Source organism: Dunckerocampus dactyliophorus, chromosome 20 (assembly GCF_027744805.1).
Source record: "Dunckerocampus dactyliophorus isolate RoL2022-P2 chromosome 20, RoL_Ddac_1.1, whole genome shotgun sequence".
NCBI lineage: Eukaryota > Metazoa > Chordata > Actinopteri > Syngnathiformes > Syngnathidae > Dunckerocampus > Dunckerocampus dactyliophorus.
The window spans coordinates 13,003,884-13,029,637 of NC_072838.1; the positions used below are offsets into that span (position 1 = coordinate 13,003,884).

The 25,754-nt window shown below is 39.8% G+C and overlaps 1 protein-coding gene across 16 annotated transcripts in view; it reads left to right on the forward strand.

The window, feature by feature from the left end:
* The window catches only part of adgrb2 (adhesion G protein-coupled receptor B2), a 468,300-nt gene that overhangs the window by 392,220 nt on the left and 50,326 nt on the right, over positions 1-25,754 (forward strand). For all 16 annotated transcript variants that reach the window (XM_054763627.1, XM_054763619.1, XM_054763622.1 and 13 more), the window contains 5 exons: positions 12,571-12,697; positions 19,161-19,264; positions 20,523-20,625; positions 21,596-21,746; positions 25,421-25,490. In XM_054763627.1, coding sequence (XP_054619602.1) covers positions 12,571-12,697; positions 19,161-19,264; positions 20,523-20,625; positions 21,596-21,746; positions 25,421-25,490 — 555 coding nt within the window. The remainder of the gene's footprint in view (positions 1-12,570; positions 12,698-19,160; positions 19,265-20,522; positions 20,626-21,595; positions 21,747-25,420; positions 25,491-25,754) is intronic.

Genomic DNA, 25,754 nt, shown 5'->3' on the forward strand with positions numbered 1-25,754 from the left:
AAAGCAGTGTATATACACACACACACACACACACACACACACACGCACGGACTCACACACTGACCATGTTTAGCGATGACTACACAAATTATTTGCAACACACACAACTTCAATGAATTTTTAACAATGAAAAACATATAATATTTATGCGTTGTATCACTATTATACCTATAATATAATATATAATTTATTCTATCATAAATTAAATACTATTCTAAAATATTGATTATAATAAAATATAGTTTTAAATAAATAATTTATAATTGTTAATTCAATATATTATATAAAAATATTGTAATATAAATATATATTAAATATATATTTTTAAATGTTTTCAACTTTTTTCTCAAATAGTATTTTCCAAAAATTACAACTTTATTTGGTTTTGATTGTTTCTCAGAATATAACAACTTAAAAAAAAAAACATGTATTTGGAGTCTGTGCCACTTTTTTAAAGTTTGTTTTGTTAAATGATATTTTAATAATGTGCCGTGGCCTAATAAAAATGGCCCCTGGCTGTACTTTGGACACCCCTGAGCTAAATGATCGATACTTTGTTTGGAAACAAAACTATTACCATACAGTCGTGGAAAAAATGATTAGACCACCCTCATTTGTTAAGTTTCTTTTTAATTTTAGTTCCTGACACAACGAAAGGTACATTTGTTTGGACAAATATAACAATGACAACAAAAATAGCTTATAAGAGTTAAATTTTTTGGCAGTACAATGCTCTAAGAAGAACTTTAGTGATTTTTTGTTATTATCAAGAAAACCATGGAAGTTGCTAGATATCAGTTCTTAAATTCAACTCTTATGAGCTATGTTTGTTATCATTATATTTGTCCAAACAAATGTACCTTTAGTTGTACCAGTTGTTAAAATGGATCACTAAACTGAAGAAACAAGGGTGGTCTAATCATTTTTTTCCATGACTGTATATTGCAAAATTTGTAAAATCTCCCTGCCTTATATGTAAGTTTCACTTTTATGATACATTTAAGGACCGCTCAACAAAGTGTGAAATCTCAACGCTTGGTGAAAAAAACGATATCAGTGAAGCATAGACACATAAACATGTACAAGCTGTTTTTTTATTAACAGTGCTACTATCCTTACCTGTATTGTTACGTATTTATAAATGATGACTGGCTTAGGGTGAACGAGCTGTGTGTTGTGCGGAAAAACTGCCTATTTTTGGAGAAAAAAAAAATTAAGTAAATTTGCGGGGCCATGAAGGCTATATATATATACGCATATTTTTTTACAGCCAGGCACGTCAAATGCAGGAACCCGAACAGCTTCAAAATACTGCTTTTAATGCATGGAATATTGTTGTCGCTGTTGACATAATATAAAGTACATAACTGAATTCCAAGAAGGAATTTTAAATCTGCATCATGATTAATGTAAAGCCATTTAAAGCCCAGAGTCATTTAATCAAATGCTGTTAATGTAGTTTCAGTCGGACCATTAATCAGTAGTTTGTTCTTAATTTCGAGTGTGCAAATGGTTTTCTAATATTCATAGTTCAAATTGTTATTTATGTGGGTGTTTATTTATTTATTTTGCCCCGAACGTGCCCATATGTTGACGCCATCTGCTCAAGTCATTGTGCTCACGATCCTTTCCGTTTCTCCCCAATTTGCCTCACTCTCAACCTTTGCTCACTTTATTTGTTTTTTTTTTTCAAAGGCGCAGATCAGACTTAGCAGTTTATGTGAAAACTTGAAATATTTATCCTAAAACTGAACTCTATGCTGTTAGAATTCCCGGTTCCCAACCGTATACATAAACACTCATTTACATTCCCACTTCAGACGAAAATAAATGTACATTACAGATGCCGCTGACATCTGCAGTGTACATGGTGCTCATCTTACAAATGCATTTATGCATCATTCCACATTCCATTATGCATTCCTCATCCCATTTCTAGCCAGTGTCCATGCAGCACGCTGTCAAACCAATGCTAAAGCTCAAATGGCAATGCTGAGCTCTCTCATTGCTTAAAAACAGGAGTCATTAGTTAGAGATAATGTCATGTACACCGCAGATGAATGGATGACATTTGGCACGTGAGGGTTCGGCGGGGGTCACGCAATCCTATTTCTAATCCCCCGGTGCTTTTCAGCTTGATCTGGGATCAGCGGTTAAAGACCCGGTGAGCAAACGCTGCTGTCCATCACTGCCATGGAGAAATAACAACCTAATATGTGTGGCACAACTAGCGCCAACATCCCCAACGTGCCATGGTAGACTGCAGGCGTGCTGCGCTCTTAAAGGAACACTGCGCTTTTTTGGGAATTTTTGCCATCATCCACAATTCTTATGTGAGACATGAACACATATGTCTTTCTCTTTTCTGTGTGTTCTAAAGACATAAAAGCAGCTAAAAAGAGGCATGTAATGGGACACACCTATTCCGCAGAGAAAGCCTGCTATTAAAACACCTCCAAAATTCATATGGTAAGATATGCATGCTGTGACCGTGTAGTAACAGGTACATTCATCATAACATGTAATACTTCGCCGCATGCTGGTCATTTTAAGCATTACCGGAACCTCCTTCCTTGGCGCATTGATTTCACATAGCGACATCTAGCATTAACTTTTACAAAGTCAAAAACAAAAACATAGCAGCAATGGTGGTATCTCCAATATGTAGCTTCACCTTTCAGTCGTGGCCTGAGGCATTGTGAGCGTGGCGCTGTGGGCGAGTGTGTGGTGAAGCTCGTAGCTAGCCGGTGTGGTGTGGTGTGGTGAGGTGTCACTACGCCAGTTAACGTAGTTATTTGGCATAACAATAATAATAATAACAATGTCGCTGTAGCTTGGTTAATATGCAGGTCACGTTATGTAACTGGAGTGTTGTTGGTGTTTTTGGAGGGTTTTTTCAGTAGGCGGAATAGGTGCGTCCCATTGTGTGCATTCTTAGCTGCCTCTTTTTAGCTGTTTTTTATGTCTTTAGAACGCACAGAAGAAAGATGTGTGTTCATGTCTCACATAAGGCTTGTGGATGATGGGCAAAATTCCCAAAAAAGTGCAGCTTTCCTTTAATGTTTTGCATTTTTAAGGATAAAATATTCACATACAGTAATCCTTTGCCACTTTGCACTTTGAGTTTCATGGCTTCACTCCATCACGGCTTTTCAAAAGTATATAAATGAATAAATCATGTTGTTTTGTTGTTGAAAAATGCCTATTATGAGTGGAAAAAAGGCATATTTTAGAAAATTGTACCTATTTGTTGCATAAATTAAGCATTTTCAAGCATAAAAATGGCAAAATTAACTAAAATACAAATATTAGGCATTCAGAAGACACATTCAAAGACATTGTGATGAAATGTAATATTCCACACTGGTCACTATGTGTAGTACTGTAAGTAATGTTGCTGTAATGTTCGATGAGAAACACAAGCACGAGACTTGATAGCTGGAACAACAGACTTTTGTTGCAGGTTTGAATTATCTCACAACAGGCACAATAACCTTTTACATGGGCTACTGTTGCAGCCGTAACCCACGCCAAGCTAAAACTCAACTCTGACACCTTGACGTCACTCATTGTCCGCCCCCCCAATCAACTCCCCCTGCACCGGCGCACGTTTAAAGCAAAGCACACGGGCAAATTTCTCTAATTATATCTACTATATTGGGTAATGCAAGTGTAAAGATGACAATGAAATGTTAATTCATGTCTCTAATAAGGTTAAATAACATATTTAGAAGGTTGTAAACAGGTTTTCTTTGCTTTAACTATGAAAATATTCTCTTTATAAATAAGGAATCCTACTTTGCGGAAATTCACTTATCACGGTTGGGTCTGGAACCAATTAACCGTGACAAACGAGGGATTACACTAGTGCAGTATTATGCACTGTTCCCTTCTATTGCTCTTTGGCTCCCCTTGCGGTTGTGGTGTGTAACTTACCTGAAGACTGTGGTATTAAATGCAGATGTCACAGAAATGCTATTCTTCTTATGAAGAGCAATTATCCCATCCAAAAAAGTTGGGATCACGTTATTTTAAAGTGAAATTATTGCGTTTGCAGCTTTATCTGTTGGACATGGATGCGAACTTCTATGTCTGCCCCCCCCCATGCCGGCTTTAGCCAAGATTCATGGCGAAACGCACACACTGTACTCAACATTGTAGCAGCCAGCAGGAGGGGTGAACGGGCTGATGGGGATTGCTCCACTTTCCCATCTGACTGAGCAGAAGGGATCAGAACTGTGTCAAACAGCGAATCAGCGCATCAAGAGGGAGTCGGCCAGTAGGGCTTAACGTGGGCTCTGCCTCCGCGGGGCGTCTTAGACGTGCACAGGCTCATTCCCCCGGTTATCAAAACGGTCCTTTTGCGGCACGTGTTTGTGTGGTAGCTTTAATTTCTCACACCCGTGTTCTTGTTGAGGACTGATATTTTTCGACTCGTTAGCTGCGGCTTGGTGGGATCACTTCTCAGTAGCGTATTTGCAAGTCTGATGCCTTGACTTCCTTCTGCTGGCAAACTGCATGGATATGGAAAGCTTTTACTTTTTAATATGGATGACACAATTATGCAAAGCAGGGTTAAGTCCCGCAGTAGCCTTTTTTTTTGGACTCATTATTGATCACATCATCATGTGACCTGTATAATGGAGTGTCTTGCATCAACACGTTTTGACTGAAGCCATTAGTGTTTAGATTTTTACTTAGATTGAGAAAAGTGGATCATATATCCTCTTCACTTGTGGACTTTGTGAGGGTAAGTGACTCGCCCAGCCAAGTATGTGTCCTAATAAATATGTAAAAGTTATATTATGCAAGCAACTTAAGTCCAGTATATGCCTTATGCTTATCTTGTTTGGCCATACATTATCCTCTTTAATCTTGTGCCACTGGATGTAGGCTGAGAGGCCACTGTCGTCTTTACGTTGTATGTCGCTGACCTTGACTCATCCGATGAAAAAAATCATTTTTGCAAAAGCTTCATAAAGACTCAACTTTGTGGAAAATGGTATGTTTTCAAATGATCAGCGTAATGACTGCGGCATTATTAAATGTTTCCTTTCTTCCTCACAAAGAGGATTGATAATTCATTTTCCGCATGAGTCGCTCCCTTTCAGGCCATATTGCCTGCCCATGTTAATAGAGACGGTCACTTTGCAGTGTCAGACCATTTATGGACGCAGACAACCTGTATCTCTCTGCTTTCTGGTTCATGCTCTGGCTTGCACGCCAGGAAGAAAGATAATCCCTAAAAAGAAGCTTTATAAATTAGCTCATGGGCAGCGGAGGTCAATGCCAAAGCACGCGTAGCACAAGGGAAGCACGGGGGAAGCAGGAATTTCCTATATTTTGGCAGGAGTAACACTATACTGCATCATTGCAATTGCACAGCTAATATTTCAATTCAGCTGTCAGTATGCTACAGCACACGTAGGATGGTGTAAGATGTTACTAGCCCTAATACAGGGGTGTCCAAACTTTTTCCACCAACGGCAACATACTGAAAAGGAACGGCTGCAAGGGCCACTTTGATATTTTGTAAGCTAACACATGTAGATATGCTAAGGCGTTATATATATTGCAAGAAAAAACTGCAACTCAGCTTTGTGAAATTGTCCTTGTGATATATTAGTATGAACTATAGCCTTTGCTCTTTTTCCCCATTTTTACTGTTGTTTTCAAATGTTCCAATATTTGTTTCTCGGTGGCCTAGTGGTTAGCATGTTGGCAGTCAGGAGATCGGGAAGATATGGGTTCGAATCTCCGCTTGAGCATCTCTGTGTGGAGTTTGCATGGTCTTGTCGTGCGTTAGTGGGTTTTCTCCGGAGACTCCGGTTTCTTTCCACATTCCAAAAACACACGTTATTTTAATTGGAGACTCTAAATTGTCCATACTGTAGGCATGAATGTGAGTGTGAATGATTGTTTGTCTATATGTGCCCTGTGATTGGCTGGCGACCAGTCCAGGGTGTGCCCTGCCTCTCGCCCAGTCAGCTGGGATAGGCTCCAGCATACCCCCGCGACCCTTGTGAGGACAAGCGGCATCGAAAATGGATGGATGGATTTGTTTCTCATATTACATCTTTCAAAAACATATTTTTCCTGAATACTTACTTTACTTACTTCATAATATACAAGTTTCTTCTCTGAAAATTGCAACTTTTTTTCTTATAAGAATTCTATTTCTCGGAAAATTTCTGTTGTTTGTTCCAGTTATGCTGCTGTTTGTTTTGTTTTTTTTCCAAATAGTTCAGCTTCCTTCTTGTCAATTTTCTTCCCATAATTATGAATTTCTTCCCATATTCTCACAATATTTCTACTTAATTGTCATAAAATTATAACTTTTTCTCCCAATCCATTTTTCAAATAAAAAAAAAGTATTTTTTATATATATATTTCAACTCTATGCTACTAGAGTAGCATTTTTCCTCAAAATATTACAAGTTTATTCTTGTAATTTGCAACTTTTTTCTCATTAGAATATAAATTTTTTTGTTTTAATATTTTGACTTTATTCTTGTAAAAGTACTGCATTTTTGTTTTGTTTTTTTTATGTTGTTGCTGTTTTTTTTTATCTTGTTAAATTATAATTTTAGAATGCGCCGACCACAAATGTCCGCCAGGTCGCACTTTTGACACCCCTAATGCATCCATAGTCTATTTCTCTCTGTCATTTTGTACCCTTAAGTTAGACCAGTAAATATTTCACTACTACAATTTTCTGCAACAAAAATTACACTTACAGTACAAACACAAACTGTGTCTCCCTGTACATAAACATTTCACCAAGCTTCATATAATCTCATGTTTTTCTGCTTCTAAGCTCCATCAGACAGAGTGAGAGAGAATAGAAAAAAACTATACAGAGTCAGTATGTGGGTCAGATAGATACATGTATATGGAGGTTCACACACAGAGATCAAACATGTGCCTGTGTCGTAGTGTAAAAAAAAAAAAAAAGTGCTGGTCAGTCCTGCATTATGGATGCTAGGAAGCGGCAGAGAGTAAGTTGTGGTGGATTTGTGTCATATGAAGATTGGTACTCGTGTGTGAGGGACAAAGGCAAGTGTACTTGCCTCAAGGGGGGAGTGCATTCTGGCTCGCATGCTGTCTGGGTTGTACTGTCTGGATTTCATCCATTCTGGTCCATTGCGTATGTTTGTACAGTATACTGTATATTGGAGAAACTGCAGAATATGTCTAGATGATAAAACTGCCATTGTAAGCCACTGAACATTCTCATAAGCCTGCCCTGTGCATATGTTGTGTTTCTTAGATAGGTGATTTGATTGTCTGTACCCACTTCAATCCCTTTTGTCCAATATCTGCATATACTCCATCATTTGCCTTTTGCCTATGACTCACTTGTTTGTCCGTCTTGTATACTAACAGTGGGAAAAAAGTGATTGATTTGACCATCTCACCATTCAGGAGACGAGAGGCGTTTATTTTACACACTTGATGGCACACATTACCCAGGATCAGCCGTGACAAAGCACAAAAGCTACATGGGTCTTGCATTGTAAAATGGAGGGCTTGCATTGAATCTCATCAATCAGTTTTTTTTCAAATTAGTTTACCGTTTTAATTGTTAGAGGGTAATGTAGGATGACATTGATGTTAAATAGTTCTTTGAAACATTACTGGAACTTCTTTCCTGGGCACGTTGATTTCACAGAGCCCATAGATAGGAACTAGCGCTACTTCCGTCAACAACAGCCGCGTGTCAAGCGTGTGTCTGTTTGCAACCACTAATCATTGCAGACTTCATGAGAGCCGCCGCCGCCGCCTACTTTTGGACAAATGAGGATCCAGAATCCACAAAAAAAGTGTAAAATGTGGGTCAGGAGTGGATGGTTACCCCTTGGCAACGTTGGTACAAGCAAAGCAAATACACGTCTTGCTTTCTCCCCAACTTTACCTGCGTTCAGATGAAATCCTTTCATCTATGACATCAATTTTGAGAATTCATAGCATGCTTAACCTTTTTCTTTCCTTAATAGGGTGCAATTGGCTTTCATATTGCTGCCCTTTCATTCAAGTGTCGGCGCCAATTTATTCTCTCTTGACACAAAAGGTCAATTTTGGAGTTTTTTTTCAGATCGTTTTACAGTTTTTCATAACATTTGGAACACCACTTTGCAAGAATCAGGCGGCAAACACTATTGTAAATGACAATTAGCTCCAGCCGACTGGTGAAGCATTCCCACAGTGCTATGATGTGTTTTTGGTAAAGCAGTACAGTGATTTTGCTTGTCTGTTGTTCGTTCAGCAACTTTAGCCTAAAAAAATATCATGGCAACAGTTGGATGGATGTCCATGACCTTTTGAGCAGACATTTATGGTCCCCCGAGGAGAAAGCATAGTGGCTTCGATGAGGCCGCTGATGTTTTATTTAGCACAGCAAAGCAGGTGAAAGGTTTTCACTTATCAGATTAAATATTTCAACAACTGGATTGTCACATTTCCATACAGTGATGCTCGTGTTCTCCATGAGAATGTGTCTCACCTGACAGAGCTGTATTTCGGTTGTATCGAGATTTCCCACACATTGGAAACACAGTGAAAAATACAAATCCAAACTTGTATGGTAAATACACCACACTGTTCACTGAAGAATGCCACCTTTCTGACCCCGCTAATTCAAACATTCATACCTTTCATGATACCCATTGCTATACAATTGCCATGGTTATTAATTCATTTTAGTTTTACCGTAGTAATGGTATTGTTTTTGTGTTTTGTTTGCGAAATAGGAAGAAACAGAGCTTATTTAGTCTTACCCCTTGCCTATGTCTCCGCTATTATTGATACCTCACTTATTGTGTTTAAATGTTGCTATTTTCTAATAGGTAGAGAACATAATGTTACCTTGCTGTGTAGATCTGCACCCCAGATGCAGAGGCGTGAGGCCGAAAACACTTTAATGATCATATGAGAAAGTACAACAAAGCCAACAAAGGAGGGAGCAGCAGGCACCGGCTAAGCTTTGTCTTGAGCTGGCAAAAAGCACCGTGAAAAAATACTGTTATAAAGCAAAAAAGAAACATAGAGCCAGGCTAGATGGCGGGGAAACAACTGAGCGGACTAATAGAACACGCAACAACTATTACATATCCAAAGAGTACAAATCCAAGCGACTCACAAGGAACCAGCGTTTTTATGTCACCAGTCACCCAGTTGTCCAGCCTTTAGCCAGGATTAAAAAAAAGACAAAATACAATTAGAAATAAATCAAAACAGTGGATAAATAATTACTAGTATACTGAACGTGTACTGTACCCTTCACAAAATGTTTTGGTTTGAAATTTTCACTATTTTCACTTCCATTCATAAATTCCTCCAGTGCTTTATATTGTAAAGCTCAAACATTTTTACAAGATGAAATGCTTGCATGTGTAATCCCTGTGTGTACTGAAGGATAACTGCCTGAAAATAATGGTCCATTTAATGAAACGTTGCTCCTCGTCAGAGTCACAACCAAACAACAGCTGTGTCGTTTATCACAACACTACATATTTTACTTGCTCCGCGTTGTGACCGTTGCAGTATACATTTGAGAGCCGTGGCCTTTAAAACCACCTACAAGCAGCTGCGCACCTGTTTGTACATCTGGGATCTGTTTTCCATGATAAGATAAGCAGACTGCAGCTCTATTTAAATGCAAAAATAAAACAAAAATCATCCATTTATCCCTCCTAAACAGTGAAATGCGACTTGTTTTACCTCAGCGGTCCCGCGGCAGTGTGAGCAGAGCATGTGGAGGCTTTGCAGCGACAACACTCCAGGGTTTGCTCCACTTATTGGTAGTTCTTTTTTGTTGAAAAATGCATGGTTATAAACAAATCTATTCCATCTTAATTAGAGGAAGACCAACAGTCAATAGAGATTGAAATTTAGTCTGCAAATCAATGTGGACATGGATAGTTTGTACATGTGTCCATGTTGGCACAGAAAATACTTTTTTTGTGCCAACAACAAACATTGAAAGGCAGTTGTCATGATGGAAGGGTGTGTGGGGTCATCGTGTTGGAAAATTGCCATGCGGCCCAGTTTCCGAAAGAAGGGGATCATGCATCAGAAAGTCAGTAAATATTGGAATCATGCTTACCTACAGATAATGTAGACTTGGGTTGCCGCTGCCTGCATTAAAAGGACCTTGACACATATACCCCTTAAAACTATGACGTGCATTTGCTGGTATTGTTGTTTTTTTGGGGGTTGAGGGTTTGCAAAGACTATCACACAAACACACGAACATTACTAACTTAGTCATACTATGTATTTTTAGTAGGGCTGTCAAAAATAGAATGTTAATGGCAGTAACTAATTCATTTCATTAATTATGTGAAAATTTTTAGCATAATTAACACATCCACATCATGTCAAGCCACACCTCTGTTATGACGGCAGACAAAAGTCCAATAGTGTCCCCACAGTGTCTGACGCTCTTTTATAACTTTATTCTGACAGAGATGAGTGCATAAGATGAAAGCAGCGCGCGACCATTGTTCAGAGATAACAGTTGTGCAGGCTGCACTTCAGGAAAGGAGCTTTACTAAAAATCAAACATCACACTGTTCAAACTCTTACCTTTCTAAAATAAAACATTCTAAAACATGAGTTTCCAAAGGGCATCTTTGTTCTTTCTAATGAGATATACTATTAGATATTACAGTGGTCCTTTGGTTAACATCATTAACCCGTTCCAGAAGGTCTGACTCAAACCAAAACGGACTCTAACCAAAAGAAATTTTCCCATAGAAAATAATGTAGATCCAATTAATCTGTTCCAGGCACCCCTGTTAACAAAAAAACTAATTTTATAGATAACTATGACAACTGCCAAATCTTGCTTGATTTCCACATGACTTAATGCATGTTAGTCGTAAAAATGTAAATGTACCTCGTTAATTAGCTTTGGAGGATTGGCCTCTATAAGTAAATCGTCTGCTACCGTCCCCAGCTCTCGTTCAGGTTTGCATCTCAGATACACGTTTACCTGACAAACTGCGTGATGCCTGTTGTCGTTTTGACACATTTTCCCTCCTTTAGTCTTTGAAGTGTCATCGCGCAGATGTGCATCATCGGGGTTATGAACGCATAAGTTATAATAAAGTTCCTGTGTTACCTCACAAAGTTCACACACTTTACATTTCGTATTGGTAAAGTCTTATTTTTTGGAAGCACGCTCATTCTATTTTAGCACCCATTGCAACCGTAGCAGCATATTTAATGTCATATAATGTTTTTGCTGCATTATAGCTGTTTAATTGGACAAACACTCCCTGTTCTCAAAAATACGTCCTGCTTTCCATTGTTTTTTTTCCTCTATTGTTGAGGAGAATCCCAACAGACGCTACCCACTGCTTGAGATGGGACCTCGATATAGCGGCATCGTCAACAATAACTACAACACACACATGCACACACTGTTTCTGGCTATCCAGGATTTGTTGGCTTAATTTTCTGTGCAGCAAAAAAGACCTGGAGACAAGCCATCCATATGTATTTATAGTCTCGGCTCTATTTGAATCAGATTTGTTTTATCTTCACATCCCAAAAGTGAGAACTGTGTGATACAGCAGAAGAAGCTTTGCCCTCAGTGTGTAGCGGAGATGAAGAGATGCCCAGAATTGTAAGGTGGATCAGCATTTGGAATGAACTACAACTACAATAATCAACATATAGTATTGTTGAATGAATAGCTCACGAGCGATCTCATGATTATACAGGCGTACCCAATGGATTGTTCATTGAGTGTATGTTCAAAAGCAACACTGTGAAGAAAATCAATATCACGCGAGCATCAAACCAAGCTTATCAAAGCCGTTACTCATTTAAAGTTTTTGCTTTTGGTGCAGTTGTGCAGTGATGATAATTAGCAAGCCCGATGTTTTGGAGTACCATTTCCCATTCATTCACCATCAAAGGTACTCACTGCTATCAGTGTTTATTTCTTAAGTGAAAGTGAAAAACATTTTTTTCCTCTTATTTATTCTTTGATATTGAATAAGATATCTACAACCTCTTATTAACCTCACTATTGAACATCCTTATCCTGTTAAACGCAGGAAGTGAAAAAAGTCAGATTTAAAAAGGTCTGCTTCTTCCTACTCCTTGGGCCATCCCAACTGGGCCAAACCATTACCATTACCACATGTTCTTTCATCTTCAATGACTTCTTAACACAGCAACAACAATAATATTAATACAATTAATGATGAATAAGTGCCGCTGGCAATTAGTGCCATCCAAAGTCTGGAGATATTCTTCCTTGATTAAAGGGTATTAAAAGAAGAAAGGAAGTAGGCTGTTTAGGCTTCTAAACACGGCGACCTGGAACAAGCTGAGTGACACTGGCTGCCAACAGGCCAAGTGCTCCATGCATATTAAACCTTGAGAATAGACGGGATCACTGCAGGAACTTGGTGAACTTCACACCTCTGAGATGCTTTGTCCCCCTTCCTCTTAGGTGAAACTTTTACTGCAGCCTTGTAATGCTCACAATCCCTGTTTTTGTCCCGTATGCCATCCCCCTTACCTACCTCCCCTCCCATTTCTCCCCACCTCCAGGGAAGCTGGCGCCGAAAACTGGGGCACACAAGGCTGCCAAACGCTCGCATCAACCACTGTCCAAACCAAATGCATGTGCAGCAGGATATCCACCTACGCTGTGCTAGCGCAGCAAGCTAAAGAGCCGGTGAGTCACCACTGCATAATCTGATGTACTCTTTGGGACTTGGGGGGGCTAATTAGGCAACTACTACCAGGGGTCAGGTCAGTGAGCTGTTTGCGTGGTATAAATTTAGATGGCATCCCTGTTAGTTGGATTACTGCAGCAGGCTCTCAGTGCCAGGTTGTTGTCATTATCACAGTAAAATGCTGATGGATGATGCAGTTGAAGTTTGAACAGGGATCAAAATAAATATTGACGCAGCACAAGATGCAGATTTGATGCAGCTTTGCGGCAGTCAAGCTTCATTTTGTGTGTTTTTCTGATCCCAATAATTTGTTTGTGTGAATGTGATGGATGAAAGGAAAGTGTGTGTGTTCTTGCCTGTAACCTGTCATAAATGGAGCACGCGGCTTGTGCCGTGTGTTTGACGTGACAGAAAAAGGCTTTTTAGCGGTTTGGGGCTATAATGTGATCTTATAGATTGACCCGCTCGCTTGTAGGGTGCTAATGGACTTTACAAAGACCTTCCAGCATAATGGTTTACCTCCTCTACCACCCGCTGTGCCCATTTTCACCAGTTAATACATTGTATAGCACAGCGGTTTGTCATACCTTTTCCCATAGAGTAGTTCACATTTTCAGCATGCGTTTTGCTGTCAACCCCACTCGGATAACTTTCAGCCTTACTTTTTCCTCGCTTCTCTCACCTGCCTTTAGCATTGACTAAAGTGTAGGTGTTCCGTGTGTGTGTGCTTGTATGAGGGTTGGTTGTACGTGGTTTTGGCAGTTTTCCAGCGTTCCCTCTGTTGATGGTTAAAATGGAGCCAGAAAAACAACACGCAGATCCATAGAGTGTAACTGCAGGTGTCACGCAGATGGAAAGGAGATGCTGAGGAATGGAGGACTTTGGGGGGTCGGAGATGAACAAGAAAGAAGAGGCACGAGGGTGTCAGTTTTTAGAGAAAGCGAGAGGAGGAGAAGGAGCTGGATGAACTGAAAGAGTGAGGATGCATTTGTTGCCATGGCAATGAGCTTCAGCTATTTACCGTAGCTATCTCAGCTTTACTGTACACAACTTTACCTCCGTATACTGAACCTTGCGGATTGGACGAGACCCCTGACTCATAATTCTTCATATTGCCAGTACGTTTTGGGTAATTCAATGTTTCCCACTTTGGGGAAACAGTTTCTGGAAAGCCCCTAATTCTACATTCTCCTGTGCACAAAGCAAACTCTATAAAACCATGCTTGGATGAGTTTGAACAAGGCTGGCCCTTGACCGTAACCCCATTAAAACCCATCGTAAATATCAGTGTGAGCCAGGCCCTCGATTTTATTGAACATCAGTGACCTCTGATTGCACTCTCCAACGTCTTGTGGAAAGTCTTTCCAGCCGTAAAGGCGATACAGGTGGTAAAGGGTTCGGTTCCTGTGTTCTAAGACAAATTTTAGTGCAAGTCGTAACTCATACCTCAATTAACATTTAAGTCACTCACACTTTGCTCTGAAAACATGGACACAAAATACAGAAACAAAAACACAAAATACAAGAATTAAGTTAAACTAACTAAAAGCTTACTTATTACTGTCAGTTTCATAGGAGCATATCCTTTAACATGCTCAAGGATACTGCAGTGACCTACTGTATGTGTGGGCTTTATGATTTTATGTGGAGGACGGAGGACAGTTGAGTTTGCTGATGTTCTTTTGGCGTGGTTCGACCAAGAATGACGTGTTTTGTTTTTGCGTAACCCGCCTGCTTCAACGGGGACCGAACACAGGACCTTCGGAATGGGAGACGGACAAAAGCCCAGACTGTCGACCGAGCGTTCAGCGCAGCTCTTAAGGCCGAGGGAGTGAGGTTTTACCAACATACACTAGCGCAGCTGCATCGGCTGGCATCCGTTACATTTGCAATAAAGAGATTGTTGATTTACCATCTCCTTGTCATGCGTACAACATCCGCGTAGACTTTACAATCAAATCTTTATCAAAAGGCAAGCGATTGAGACAAGGGCAGCCATAATTGAGCACATAATGTATTCTTACGCCACTGCCGTGATTAATTTATGGGCACACGTTCCTAATCACAAAACATTGCAACACGGAACACCATAAACAGAGGACCACCTGTAGTTTCTTTCATTTTCACTTCCTAGCGGCATACGATATCCCGATACTTTCGTCCAACTATTATATTTATCATAGCCCCCAGGTCGTTCGTGTTGAGTGAGCAAGGGCACATTGGGGGTGAACGCACATTGACTTTTGTGACATTTGTGTGAGGAGTTTGTTAGTCGTTAGCCATTCATCAATCAGCTCCAGAACACCATTAAAGCTAGTACTTAGGACCAGAAGGTATGGGTCAGTACCTTTTGTGTCGATGGTACTCAGTCAGGAGCGGCTGACTGCACAATGTCGCTTTAGGGTCCTCCAGAGTAAGCTTTCTATTTCAGCGGAGATTGGATTCTCTTAAACGAAGAGGGATCGACTGAATTAATTAGGCTGCACACATGATACAGGTCTGATCCGGACGGTTCACACACCGCATACACATGTGGTGCTTGAGTTTTTTGTCCAGACAGTTAAGTTCAGGACACGGCGCTACAAGGACAAAAGGGGTGGAGGCCTGCAGATTAACCTCCTTGTTTAATAGAAAATATAGGAAGGGAGGAGAGTGTGACAGGAGGGATTGAGAAGTACTGCTGTCTTTACAGTGGAGTGAGGGACAGCCGGTTAATCCTGTTTACTCTCTATAGCCTTTGAGATTCCAGTTTGTGTATTCTGTGTGTGTGTCTGTCGAGACCTTCTATCACCGAAACAGAAGCCTGGAAGAGTTGATTGATTAAGGTCACACCGCCATGCAATAAAGCCGAGCCAACTTGATTCCCAAAATGACTGCCGTGGGAACGCAAACTCCGCGGATGTGTCTGGACTCATTGCCTCGCCAGTCCTCATAGAGATCATGGGATTTGGAGTTGGAGGGCGCTATCGGCATAATAAATGTCAATTTAACATTTGTGAATTAGAACGCTCTATACAGTTGTGTTGACACAGGATTATTCTCAAGAGCCAGAGCTCTGGGGTTTAAGGCTAGAATTGTGTGATTGAACTATTGAATCACAACACAAAGAATAAAATCCCATAACATAAATACATGATTTCAAATGTTAATACCTATTCTAAATAGGAAAAACTATGATGTCACAAGATCTCGCAAGATTAAAATGTGACAAGATTTCTCGTTCAGAAAAAAACTGCAGATAATCAATACATTAATTAATCACACATGTAATTAAATTAACTCAATATATTGTCTGTTTTCCTCGTCTCTCGCCTCCAGACAGGCAGGAAGAGAGTTCACTCTGTGCATTGTTCCAACAACTTGGCACGTTTGTTCCATAGAACAACGGCATTAACGGCGTGAACCCTTTTGTCAGAGTGCGGAAGAGTGTAACGTAGTAGACATATTAGTAGATTGCAATATATTATCATAGATGTTTTATATTTGTAATTTTTTTCACATTTATACTGTATATACTGTATATTTCAAGTTATTTTTTTTTCATAAAAGTAAAGTTAAAATCTCATCTCGTCTCGTTCTCGTAGACCTAAAAAAAATAATAATAAAGCAATTTTTTTTCAGAATTTCACTGACAAACTTATGGGGCCGTTTGATTTCCACGAGAAGAAAGAACTAAAGACTTAAGTATAATAGAAAAACTATAGGCATGTTTTGCTAGGTTTGTGGTGAGATTTGATTGTGAAAAAGTGCTTCATTCTCAGAATTTCTAAATATAATATTAAATACATTACAGTGTAACATAGATAAATAAATTATAACTTATATTGTAAATATATTATAAATTATGTTTTTATAAATCATTCATAATCATACAGACGTTAAAAATAAACGTCCCCAATTTCACTAAAATTGTGAAATTGGGGGCTGTTGAATCACTACAATGCCAAAAAATAAATAAAAAAAAAAAAAATTAGAATTAAACATAAAAATAAAATATTTTTTTTTGCTGGCTTAGTTTTTTAGTATTTATTGCTTCTGCTTGACGCCCAAACTTTATTTAGCCTCCATTAAACATTCTAAACTGGTTTATGCTAGTTATTTATGAGGCTTGGCATTGCTGCTTGGCATCTGTATGTAAAATAAATAAATATTGGCAACGGGGGGGGGGGGAAGAGCAGCCAGCCATAGCTCATGTTTAGTAGTTTCAAGGACAACCAATCATTCTGAAATTACTGAAAAGTGTTTTGAAAGACAACTAACCACAGTAAGCTATGCCACACAGGAGTCGCACTATAACAGTGGAGTGTTTAACCCAGCATGTCTTGCAGAGAATTTAAATCCTCTTATCCCACCAACATGGCAGACGCATTTGCACGAGCACAGTACACAGAATTAGTAACTGTGAGTTAAAAAGCCGAGTGGAGTGAAAACTAGTAGTAAGTCATAGCTGGGAGTGACAGCGAAGGTGAGAGTGACATGGGTGAGGAAGGAATGAGATGGCGATAAAAAGACGGATTTGACGGTGGTGCGGGGTGGGCAGAAGGCGGGGACGTGAGTGAGCGAAGATAAGTAGGTTAAACTTCCTGGGCTGAAAATAGCTATCTTCTCCATCGCATGGTCGGCCCAGGCAGGGGAGCACGGTCATATCCAGCAAAGCCAGGCATGCTTTCTAATCTGTGTGGCTGTGTTTTATTCTATTTTCTCCTTACACTCGTACAGTAAGCAAATTAAATTAGTGACAAATAGTCCATGCCGTTGCAAAAAGACATTTGCGCGACGCTGTAGCCTGTGGTCCCAATTTCTATTTGCTTCTTTGTACTAACAAAAATAGACGCATAATAGCCTCACCCCCATTTTGCCTAACCAATTAGGAAAATGCTGTTGGACAAATTGACACATTGGAGAACTGAGGGACAATTTGTGCATGTAAATTGAATACATTACATAATTCCTTGGCTGGTATAGGCTAATTTAAGAGTAGGAGTATCCCTTACTTTGTGCATTCTCTATATTTGATTTGTTCAAACCTCTAAAAAAAAAAAAAAAAGAAAAAAAGCTGTATCCATAATTTTGCCTTGACAAAATGATCAGCTTTGTTGATACAATGAGAGAGCTACACAGCCCTCCCTCGTTTATCACAATTACTTGCTTCCAGACCCAACTGCGATAAGTGAATTTTTGCAAAGTGTGCTTCAATATTGATGAAGGACACATAGTTAGCATAGAAAACCTTCTAAATACGATTTATACCATTATTAGAGCCCTGTAGACATGAAATAACACTCCTATTGTCACCTTTACACTCCTATTATTCTTTTTTTTTTTTTACAACATATTGCTCAACTGTAATGTGCAAGCTACGGGATCACTGCAGGGACACAGGAGACGAGCACCGCTTTAAACATAGCATGCTCCCGAGCTAACTAGTTAGCTGCCAATTTGTTTATTCTAAACTTAATAAAGGGTTTCAAACGGAGTGAGGTAGAAGGACAAAGTAATATGCCGATAATTCACCACTTCCACACGGAATGGGAGGAGAACTTTTTTTCATGTCGGACATGCCACGGCTGACTGCATGCAGCATGAAGGTCTCTTCAATGTAACATTACTGGCGCCCGCTGACAACATTTCTGAAGAATTTAAATCATTAAAGTCTACTTTTAGAAATCTATATTTCCAGTCTGCACCAATACTGTGGAATGGCCCATATAGGGTACTGTATGTCTACAAGATTATTATTAGAGTTAATATTTGCAGAAACAGACACCCATAGGATATGTGAGGAGGATTTTGATCTCCTTTGCCCTGCCCTCCTCCTCCTCAAGTATGTTTGTACGTGTGTCATATTGATATTCCAGCTCTATTCCACTCTCCTCTTGAGAAATGGGCTTCCTTTGATGGGCATGGAAGAAAAAAATACACCTAAGAAGACAAGCTTTGTCTCTCTTTTTTTTCTTCTTTTCTACATGTTTCTTCCCTTACCTGCCCTCAACTCTTCTCACTCCATCTCTCACTGAACTACTTTTTTTTCTTAACTAATCTTGAGCAGACGCTCACGGGCATCCAGCCTTTCAATTACTTGGCACCCACGCCCAGGCCGTTGAATGTATGCGTGGCTCTATGTCCTTTATTTGCATTAAGACACCTTGCACAGTGCGTATGTGTGTGTGTGTGTGTGTACAGAGATAAATCTTGATGAAAGGGAGGGCGAGTCACCTGAGGGAGTAAATTGTGTGATTGAGAACTTAAACATGGGCCAAACATCAAGCCCATTTGGGAGGCAGCAGGGTGTGTAGTGTACTGGCAGCATCATTCCTTTCTACAGCCCATCCCTGGAGAGAGGCCACGTGACAGTGCATCAATAGCCAAACACAAGCAGTCTGGAGGTATGTTTATGAGATGATACTCTTTAGTAACAATGAACTACTCTTTTTTTTGTCTCCTTTTTTTTGCTTGCTTCAGGAAATGGGTCCCACCAGCATGCCCTCAGTGCCCCTCATGGTGGGCTGTGGGGTCTCGTGCACCGCTCTGCTCATCCTGCTTCTTATCTATGCTGCCTTCTGGAGGTATTTGCACAAACATTCCGCTCGTTTTTAATGGCTTTATGCAAGTGTAACTTAACATTGTGTTAAGTCGCGCACCACATAGAATCCACTGGAGGCGGGGATGCTTAGAATATTTGGCAGCTCTAGATTCTTACTCTATGTGCAGGTACAGCACACCCATGTATTTTCTTTACAGTTGGAGCAGGAAATTATACTTCAGTTAAACACTTTGTGGCTGAAGCAACATCAACAATGCTATCCACAATACTACATATGTTGACTACTGTATATGGTGACATTTGGGTTAGGGTTATGGCATGCATTCATATTAAGATCAGGAGCTGAAAATAACACAACAAAGTGTCTTGTTGCTACTTTCATTATTACAGTACTGTAGAATGGTCCAAAAATGAAGTTTCCTTGAATTTTCTGAAAAGATAAGAGCTATTAATCATTTTAAATGATTTTTTTTCATTAATATCCCTTACACACGTCTTTTACATTCTTTTGACACTCATGTGTGTCATTTAGATCATTTACACTGATCCTTTAGAATGGCCCAATAGATTGTGTTTCCTCACATTTTATCAAAACATGATAAATGATTTTTCATTAATATCTCTCAAGCACGGGGGCCGAGTGGTTAGCATGTTGGCCACACAGTCAGATGATCTGTGTTCCAATCTGTGTGGAGTTTGCATGTTCTCCCCGTGCGTGTGTTTTCTCCTGGTGCTCCGGTTTCCTCCCACATTCCAAAAACATGCATGTTAGGTTAATTGGCGACTCTCAATTGTCCATAGGTATGAATGTGAGTGTGAATGCTTGTTTGTTTCTATGTGCCCTGTGATTGGCTGGCGACCAGTCCAGGGTGTACCCCACCTCTCGCCCCAAGTCAGCTGGGATAGGCTCCAGCATACCTCCGCGACCGTAATGAGGATGAACGGCATAGAAAATGGATGGATGGATGGATGGATGGATGGATCTCTCACACATCTTTTACAATCTTTTGCCCTAAATTTTAGGTCATTTCCAATCAAAAGATACCTATTCGACAACTACAAAATGACTAACTCTTTACTTTTAACTTTAAACCATTACCATTTAAAAAAAAAACCAAAAAAAATCCAAATAACCGTTGCTGAATTTACATGAACAGTTAATTTATTTTATGTCACATTCACCTATATGAATACCCTTTAAAAAAAATAAATAAATAAAATAACATCTACATAACAAAGAAACTAGAAGATGCGTTTCAGTCTTGTTCTGCTCCTTGTAGGTATATCCGCTCGGAGAGGTCCATCATCTTGGTGAACTTCTGCCTCTCCATCCTGGCCTCCAATTTATTGATTTTGGTGGGACAATCACAAACACTCAGCAAGGTAAGACCCTGTCAAAAGTAAACAAACGCATACAAAAGGGTACATGCTTGCATGCATGGCAACTAGATTTACATGCAGTGTAAACTGGGTTTACTCAATTAGAATTGAAGACCCCTGTCCTAGAACGTATGTTCTAGCCACACACAGGCTCCAATTTTGTGTCGCCCGGAAACTGTTTGGAAAATACCAGTGAACCAGCTCACATTGTGGACCTCAAGAAACAAAGTCCTTATGACGCTCTGCACATTACAGTAATTCTTTCAGTTTCACCTGCTCCTATAGCATTACTGGACTATTTATAGCACTAATTGCACAACCATTAGCTACTAAAGGTACCAGATTCAGACTCAAAGTGACAATAAGTTGCCTTTGTACAAAATTAAAGACAGCCTTAAAGAGGCATAAGCCAGTGAAGTGATGTTAAGTGGTTCTAAGTACAGCAAAGCATGCTGGGAAACGTGTAATGTGCCCCTTTCACAGCTGCAAACTCTTCCCGGTTACACATCTCACAGATTGTGATGTTTTTGTGTGGATATAAAATACTGTAGCTTTTGCCCAGGACATTGTGATAATGACAAAGAGGCGCTCAATCAACAATCACTTTACTGAAATGAACAACCGCGCCAAACAACCATAGTCGTACAGCAGCAGCCATCTCCCCCTCCGTTTTTCTGGCTCATCCAATCAGCAGTCAGGACACATTCACGGCCTCAGCTCATTCAACTCACTCAGGGTTCCTCTCGGTTTGATAAAGTCCATTATAGATGAACTTGTGGTGAGAAATGATTTCAGTATTTGCCTGCAGTTTTCCACAAAATCGTTATTAACTTCTTGGAAAATCAGAATAATATATTGCAGTTTGGCAATGTTTAGATCAGTTTAAGCAATATTTCTGAATATATTTTTGAATTGTTGCATGCTTTTAGTCACATTTTACACATGGTTAAGTATTTTTTTGCCCTCCCCTTAGGGCCTATGTACCATGACTGCTGCCTTTCTCCATTTCTTCTTCTTGGCCTCTTTCTGCTGGGTGCTGACGGAGGCTTGGCAGTCTTACCTGGCGGTCATCGGCAAAGTGAGGTCACGACTCATTCGCAAGCGCTTTCTGTGCCTCGGCTGGGGTGAGCAAAGACAAAACGCACAAACAACCCACACAAGATTTCTTGTTGCACTTGATTTGTAGTCTTTAGGGTGACTTGTTTAAATTGTTTCTTTTTGCCATTTCAAATTTCTCGTTGCCCAGTAAATAAATGTACAGTCATGCAGTCATACAGTCTGAATTAATGATTGGGTTGCAAACTCGTAGACCTACAGTTGCTCATTACCGACTGTATGAACACAAACATCCCAGAAAGTCAGATATAATTATGAAAGGCATGCTGATGCAACGCGGGTGCGATAAACGTATGAATGGAAATAAAAGCAACGCTTTCTCTTGGAAAATTGAACCTGCAATGCGCTAATTGTACCCCGGTGTCATGGGCCCCACCCCATCTGTTGTGAAGTTGTTGTTTTTCAATCATCACACAGGATCTATAAATCTATATACCTTGCCCAAGAGCCAGCAGCTCTCATTACTGGCAAAGATAAGAGGCAACTCGAACCAGAGATTTTTCCCATCAGAGGCGCAGTTCAAGCAGACAAAATACAATCGCAAAGAGGTGCCGCGTTTGTGCACGCTTTCATCTCTTTGTCAAATTGGTGTTTTATGACAAAAACAGATTTTATCTCGTCATTTGTGCTGACAAAAGTGGCGAGACTGTGAATTTTAATACATAAGATGTGGCAACATTTTTTGCTATAGTATTTACCATATTTACAGCTAACTTGCTTCAGCTTCCGAATGTAATATTTTTGTGCTATTCACTCCACATAAATTTTAAATAAGGTCCCAGGATAATGCATTGGAACATTATGGGCTTTTGATGCAGGAATTTAGACCAGGGGTGTTCAAAGCGAGGATAAGCGGCATGAAAAATGAATTGATGGATGGATGGGTGTTCAAAGTGCGGGCCAGGAGCCATTTGTGGCCCACAACTGTTTTTTTTTTTTTCTTTTAATGGCCCTTGGAACATTGGAAAAATACCATGAAACAAAAAACTTTAAAAAATGCAAATGAATATAATAAATAAATACATATAAATATAATAACAGAAAAAACAAGACTAGTCAAGATATTAGGAGAATAAAGTTATACTAGTTATACTATAAAGTGGTAATCTTTCAAGAAAAAGTCAACTGCAACAATAAAACCGTAATACGAGGAAATAAAATTTTAATTGAAAGATGTTGAAATATAAAAAAGGATGCTTTTTTAATGGGAAAAAGAATAAAGAAACAAAACAAAGAATAAATATGTAACATTTGGCAAATTAAGGTTGGAAAAAATGTATGTTACAAGAATTAAATCAGAATATTTTGGGATAAAGTCATAATATTATGAGAAAGAATATGATAGAATATAGTTGAAATATTTGAGAGGGAAAAAAGTGGATGTAAGGAGAAAAGGATCACATTAACTTCAATACAAACACAAAACTTCAGATGGAGGCTGTTTTTCTTGAAAAATATATAACATGGGTGGGTAAGTGGCCTCTGCGTCCTTTGATTTTTCAGTAGGCGGCCCTCACTACTTCCATGTCTGTAGCTGACTGACGAGTTGGCAGCGCTTCAGGCTTTATTTTAGGATGTGTGGCAAAGCCTGCTTTTAGCAATCAGCAGTAGAACGTAGGTCATTTTCAAGAAAATATCAGTTCCCGACTAGTAAATGCAGAAAACCAGCTTTTTATGAAAAAGATGCATTTCCAGCATAACTTTCCCTTTGACACAAATATTTTTTTGCTTTTGTGACAGCTCAAATATCACAAAAAGGGGTTGTTTTACATCAAAATAACGTATTTGCAACTATAACACCATGCCATGAACTATTCACAATTTTCACATTTGGTTTGGAACTGAACTATGTGCGTGCATGTGTGTACACGCGTGCGCGCTTGTGCGTGCGTGTGCATGCGTTAATATTTCCCTACAGTACGTAACCTTCCACACACTACACTCCACCATGCTCTCTCACCTCCTCCTTCCTGTCATGTGTGATTTGTCCTTTAACATGATTCCTGCCAAGCTCTTATCAAATGCGCTTCTGCCCCCTTGTGGCCGTTTTTATGTGCTCTGAAGTGAAATGCGCTAGTGGAGAGTTGCATCATCACCTCTTTTTGCCTCTCGTGCAAAAAAATGTAAAATACGTATAATACGTCTTTGGGATCAGGCGTTCGGGTTTATAAAAACGTAGAAGTACGTCTTTGGTATTGAATGAGTTAATAGGGGGCCTTGAACCTTGATGTAAACCTTTGCTGTTGGGTTTAAGGCAGCTGGAGCTCTAATCATACGAGAATTTGACGTTGCTTTTTATGACTTGGATGCTGACTGAGCTGCCACTGGGTGACAGAAGGCAGTGATGGAGAGCAGCGGCACAAAGACATTTTACATAAAAATGTAACCGATTATGTCCTAGCAGTGTCGAAATTGTTGCCAGCATAATGCGTAAAACCCTTCATTTGCTCGATTCTCATTTGTATCGCTTTTTTCCCCCTCCGTCTTCGCTGTGCGATGCAAATTGCATTGGTGTGGATCCAATTTACCAAAAGGCGTTCATCATACTTTCTAATATAATTTATAGCCAGACATGGATGCACAAATGCTTGCGCACAATGGCCGGCGAGGCTTTTAATATCCATCGAGGGAATCACCTCAAGTCTATTCAGCTCCGCGTCACCCGGATGTCTCCTGTATGCTGTGTCTTTTCCCCTTCAATGTACTACAGCAATGTAAGGATAATCAACACACGATAAGATCTTCACAACAGTGCCAAGATGCTTGGAAAGGACGCTTGAATTAACCAGCATCACCTCTTCATTCCATTCCACTGCATATTGATCCCAGCGGTCTAATCAGCCACCCTGCTGATGCCCTTCCCTGATAGAGAGGAGGCAGAATGTATACCTGTTTGTACAGTCACAGATTGACAGATACTGACCCTGTGTGTGTGTGTGAGGCTGAGCAATAGAAATACACAAGAGACTTTGCAAAAACGCATAAAGTGCATGAAACAATCAGACCAGTAGAGCAGACCTTATCCACCGACCATCCACTTTGCAATTTTCTCCCCAAATTATGTGATTGAAATGGGTTACCATGGAAACAAGTGATCCGGAACTCGCTTTCGTGTCAGATTATCTGCACGGTGTGTGCACAAGACCTATAGGTGTACGTTATTTTTTTTTTATTATACACATTGTTAGACTGATGTTGTCTAATTAAAATATTTCCGTGCACCAGCCTGGCTCCCCTGCCGACTTATTTGTTAGTGTGTCTTGTTGTAATTACTTTTCATTGGCGGCCATAATCACAGCTTTGTTAATTACATGAATATTTCAGAAACAAGCTCATTATGGGCCGAGCATAGTTCATGGTGTCACGGTGTGACATTCATTCTCACACTTGTCTGTATTATGCACACCCTGATATGCAACCCTTTGATTTATACGTTATACTCCTCCTCAGTCAGTTGTATTGTAGATAATTCTGAAATGAAAGATGCCAGTGCAACTTGGACTGTGTTGTGATCAATAACTACCGCCTGCAGCATGACCTCAGGCTCAGGGAGCACATGCAAAGCACGTACCTACACATCAGCAGTCACATGTGCTTTCACATACAAAATGGGATTTTTGGAGAAGAAAATCCTTCATTCTTGCCGTCACCTATTGAATTCCTTTGTCGTTTTGTCTTGTAGGTCTTCCAGCCTTAGTTGTAGCGGTGTCGGTCGGGTTCACCAGAGCAAGAGGTTATGGCACAGCCAGCTAGTGAGTATCATGTCCTCTCCACATGTCCTCACCTTTTTGCTTGGCACAAAATGGGTACGGACAAGTAACTTTATAATCTGCTGGTATGCAGTAGTTTGTACAGCAAGTGCCTACTGAAATGCACAAAATGACTGCATATCATTTATGTTTTCATGAGCACTGACAATTCGATTTTCGTCTCTAATTTGGCAAATAGTCGTGACCAGATTGGAAATAATGAAACAAACGGAAAATGCTGATGAAAACACCATTAGTTTGGGAAAA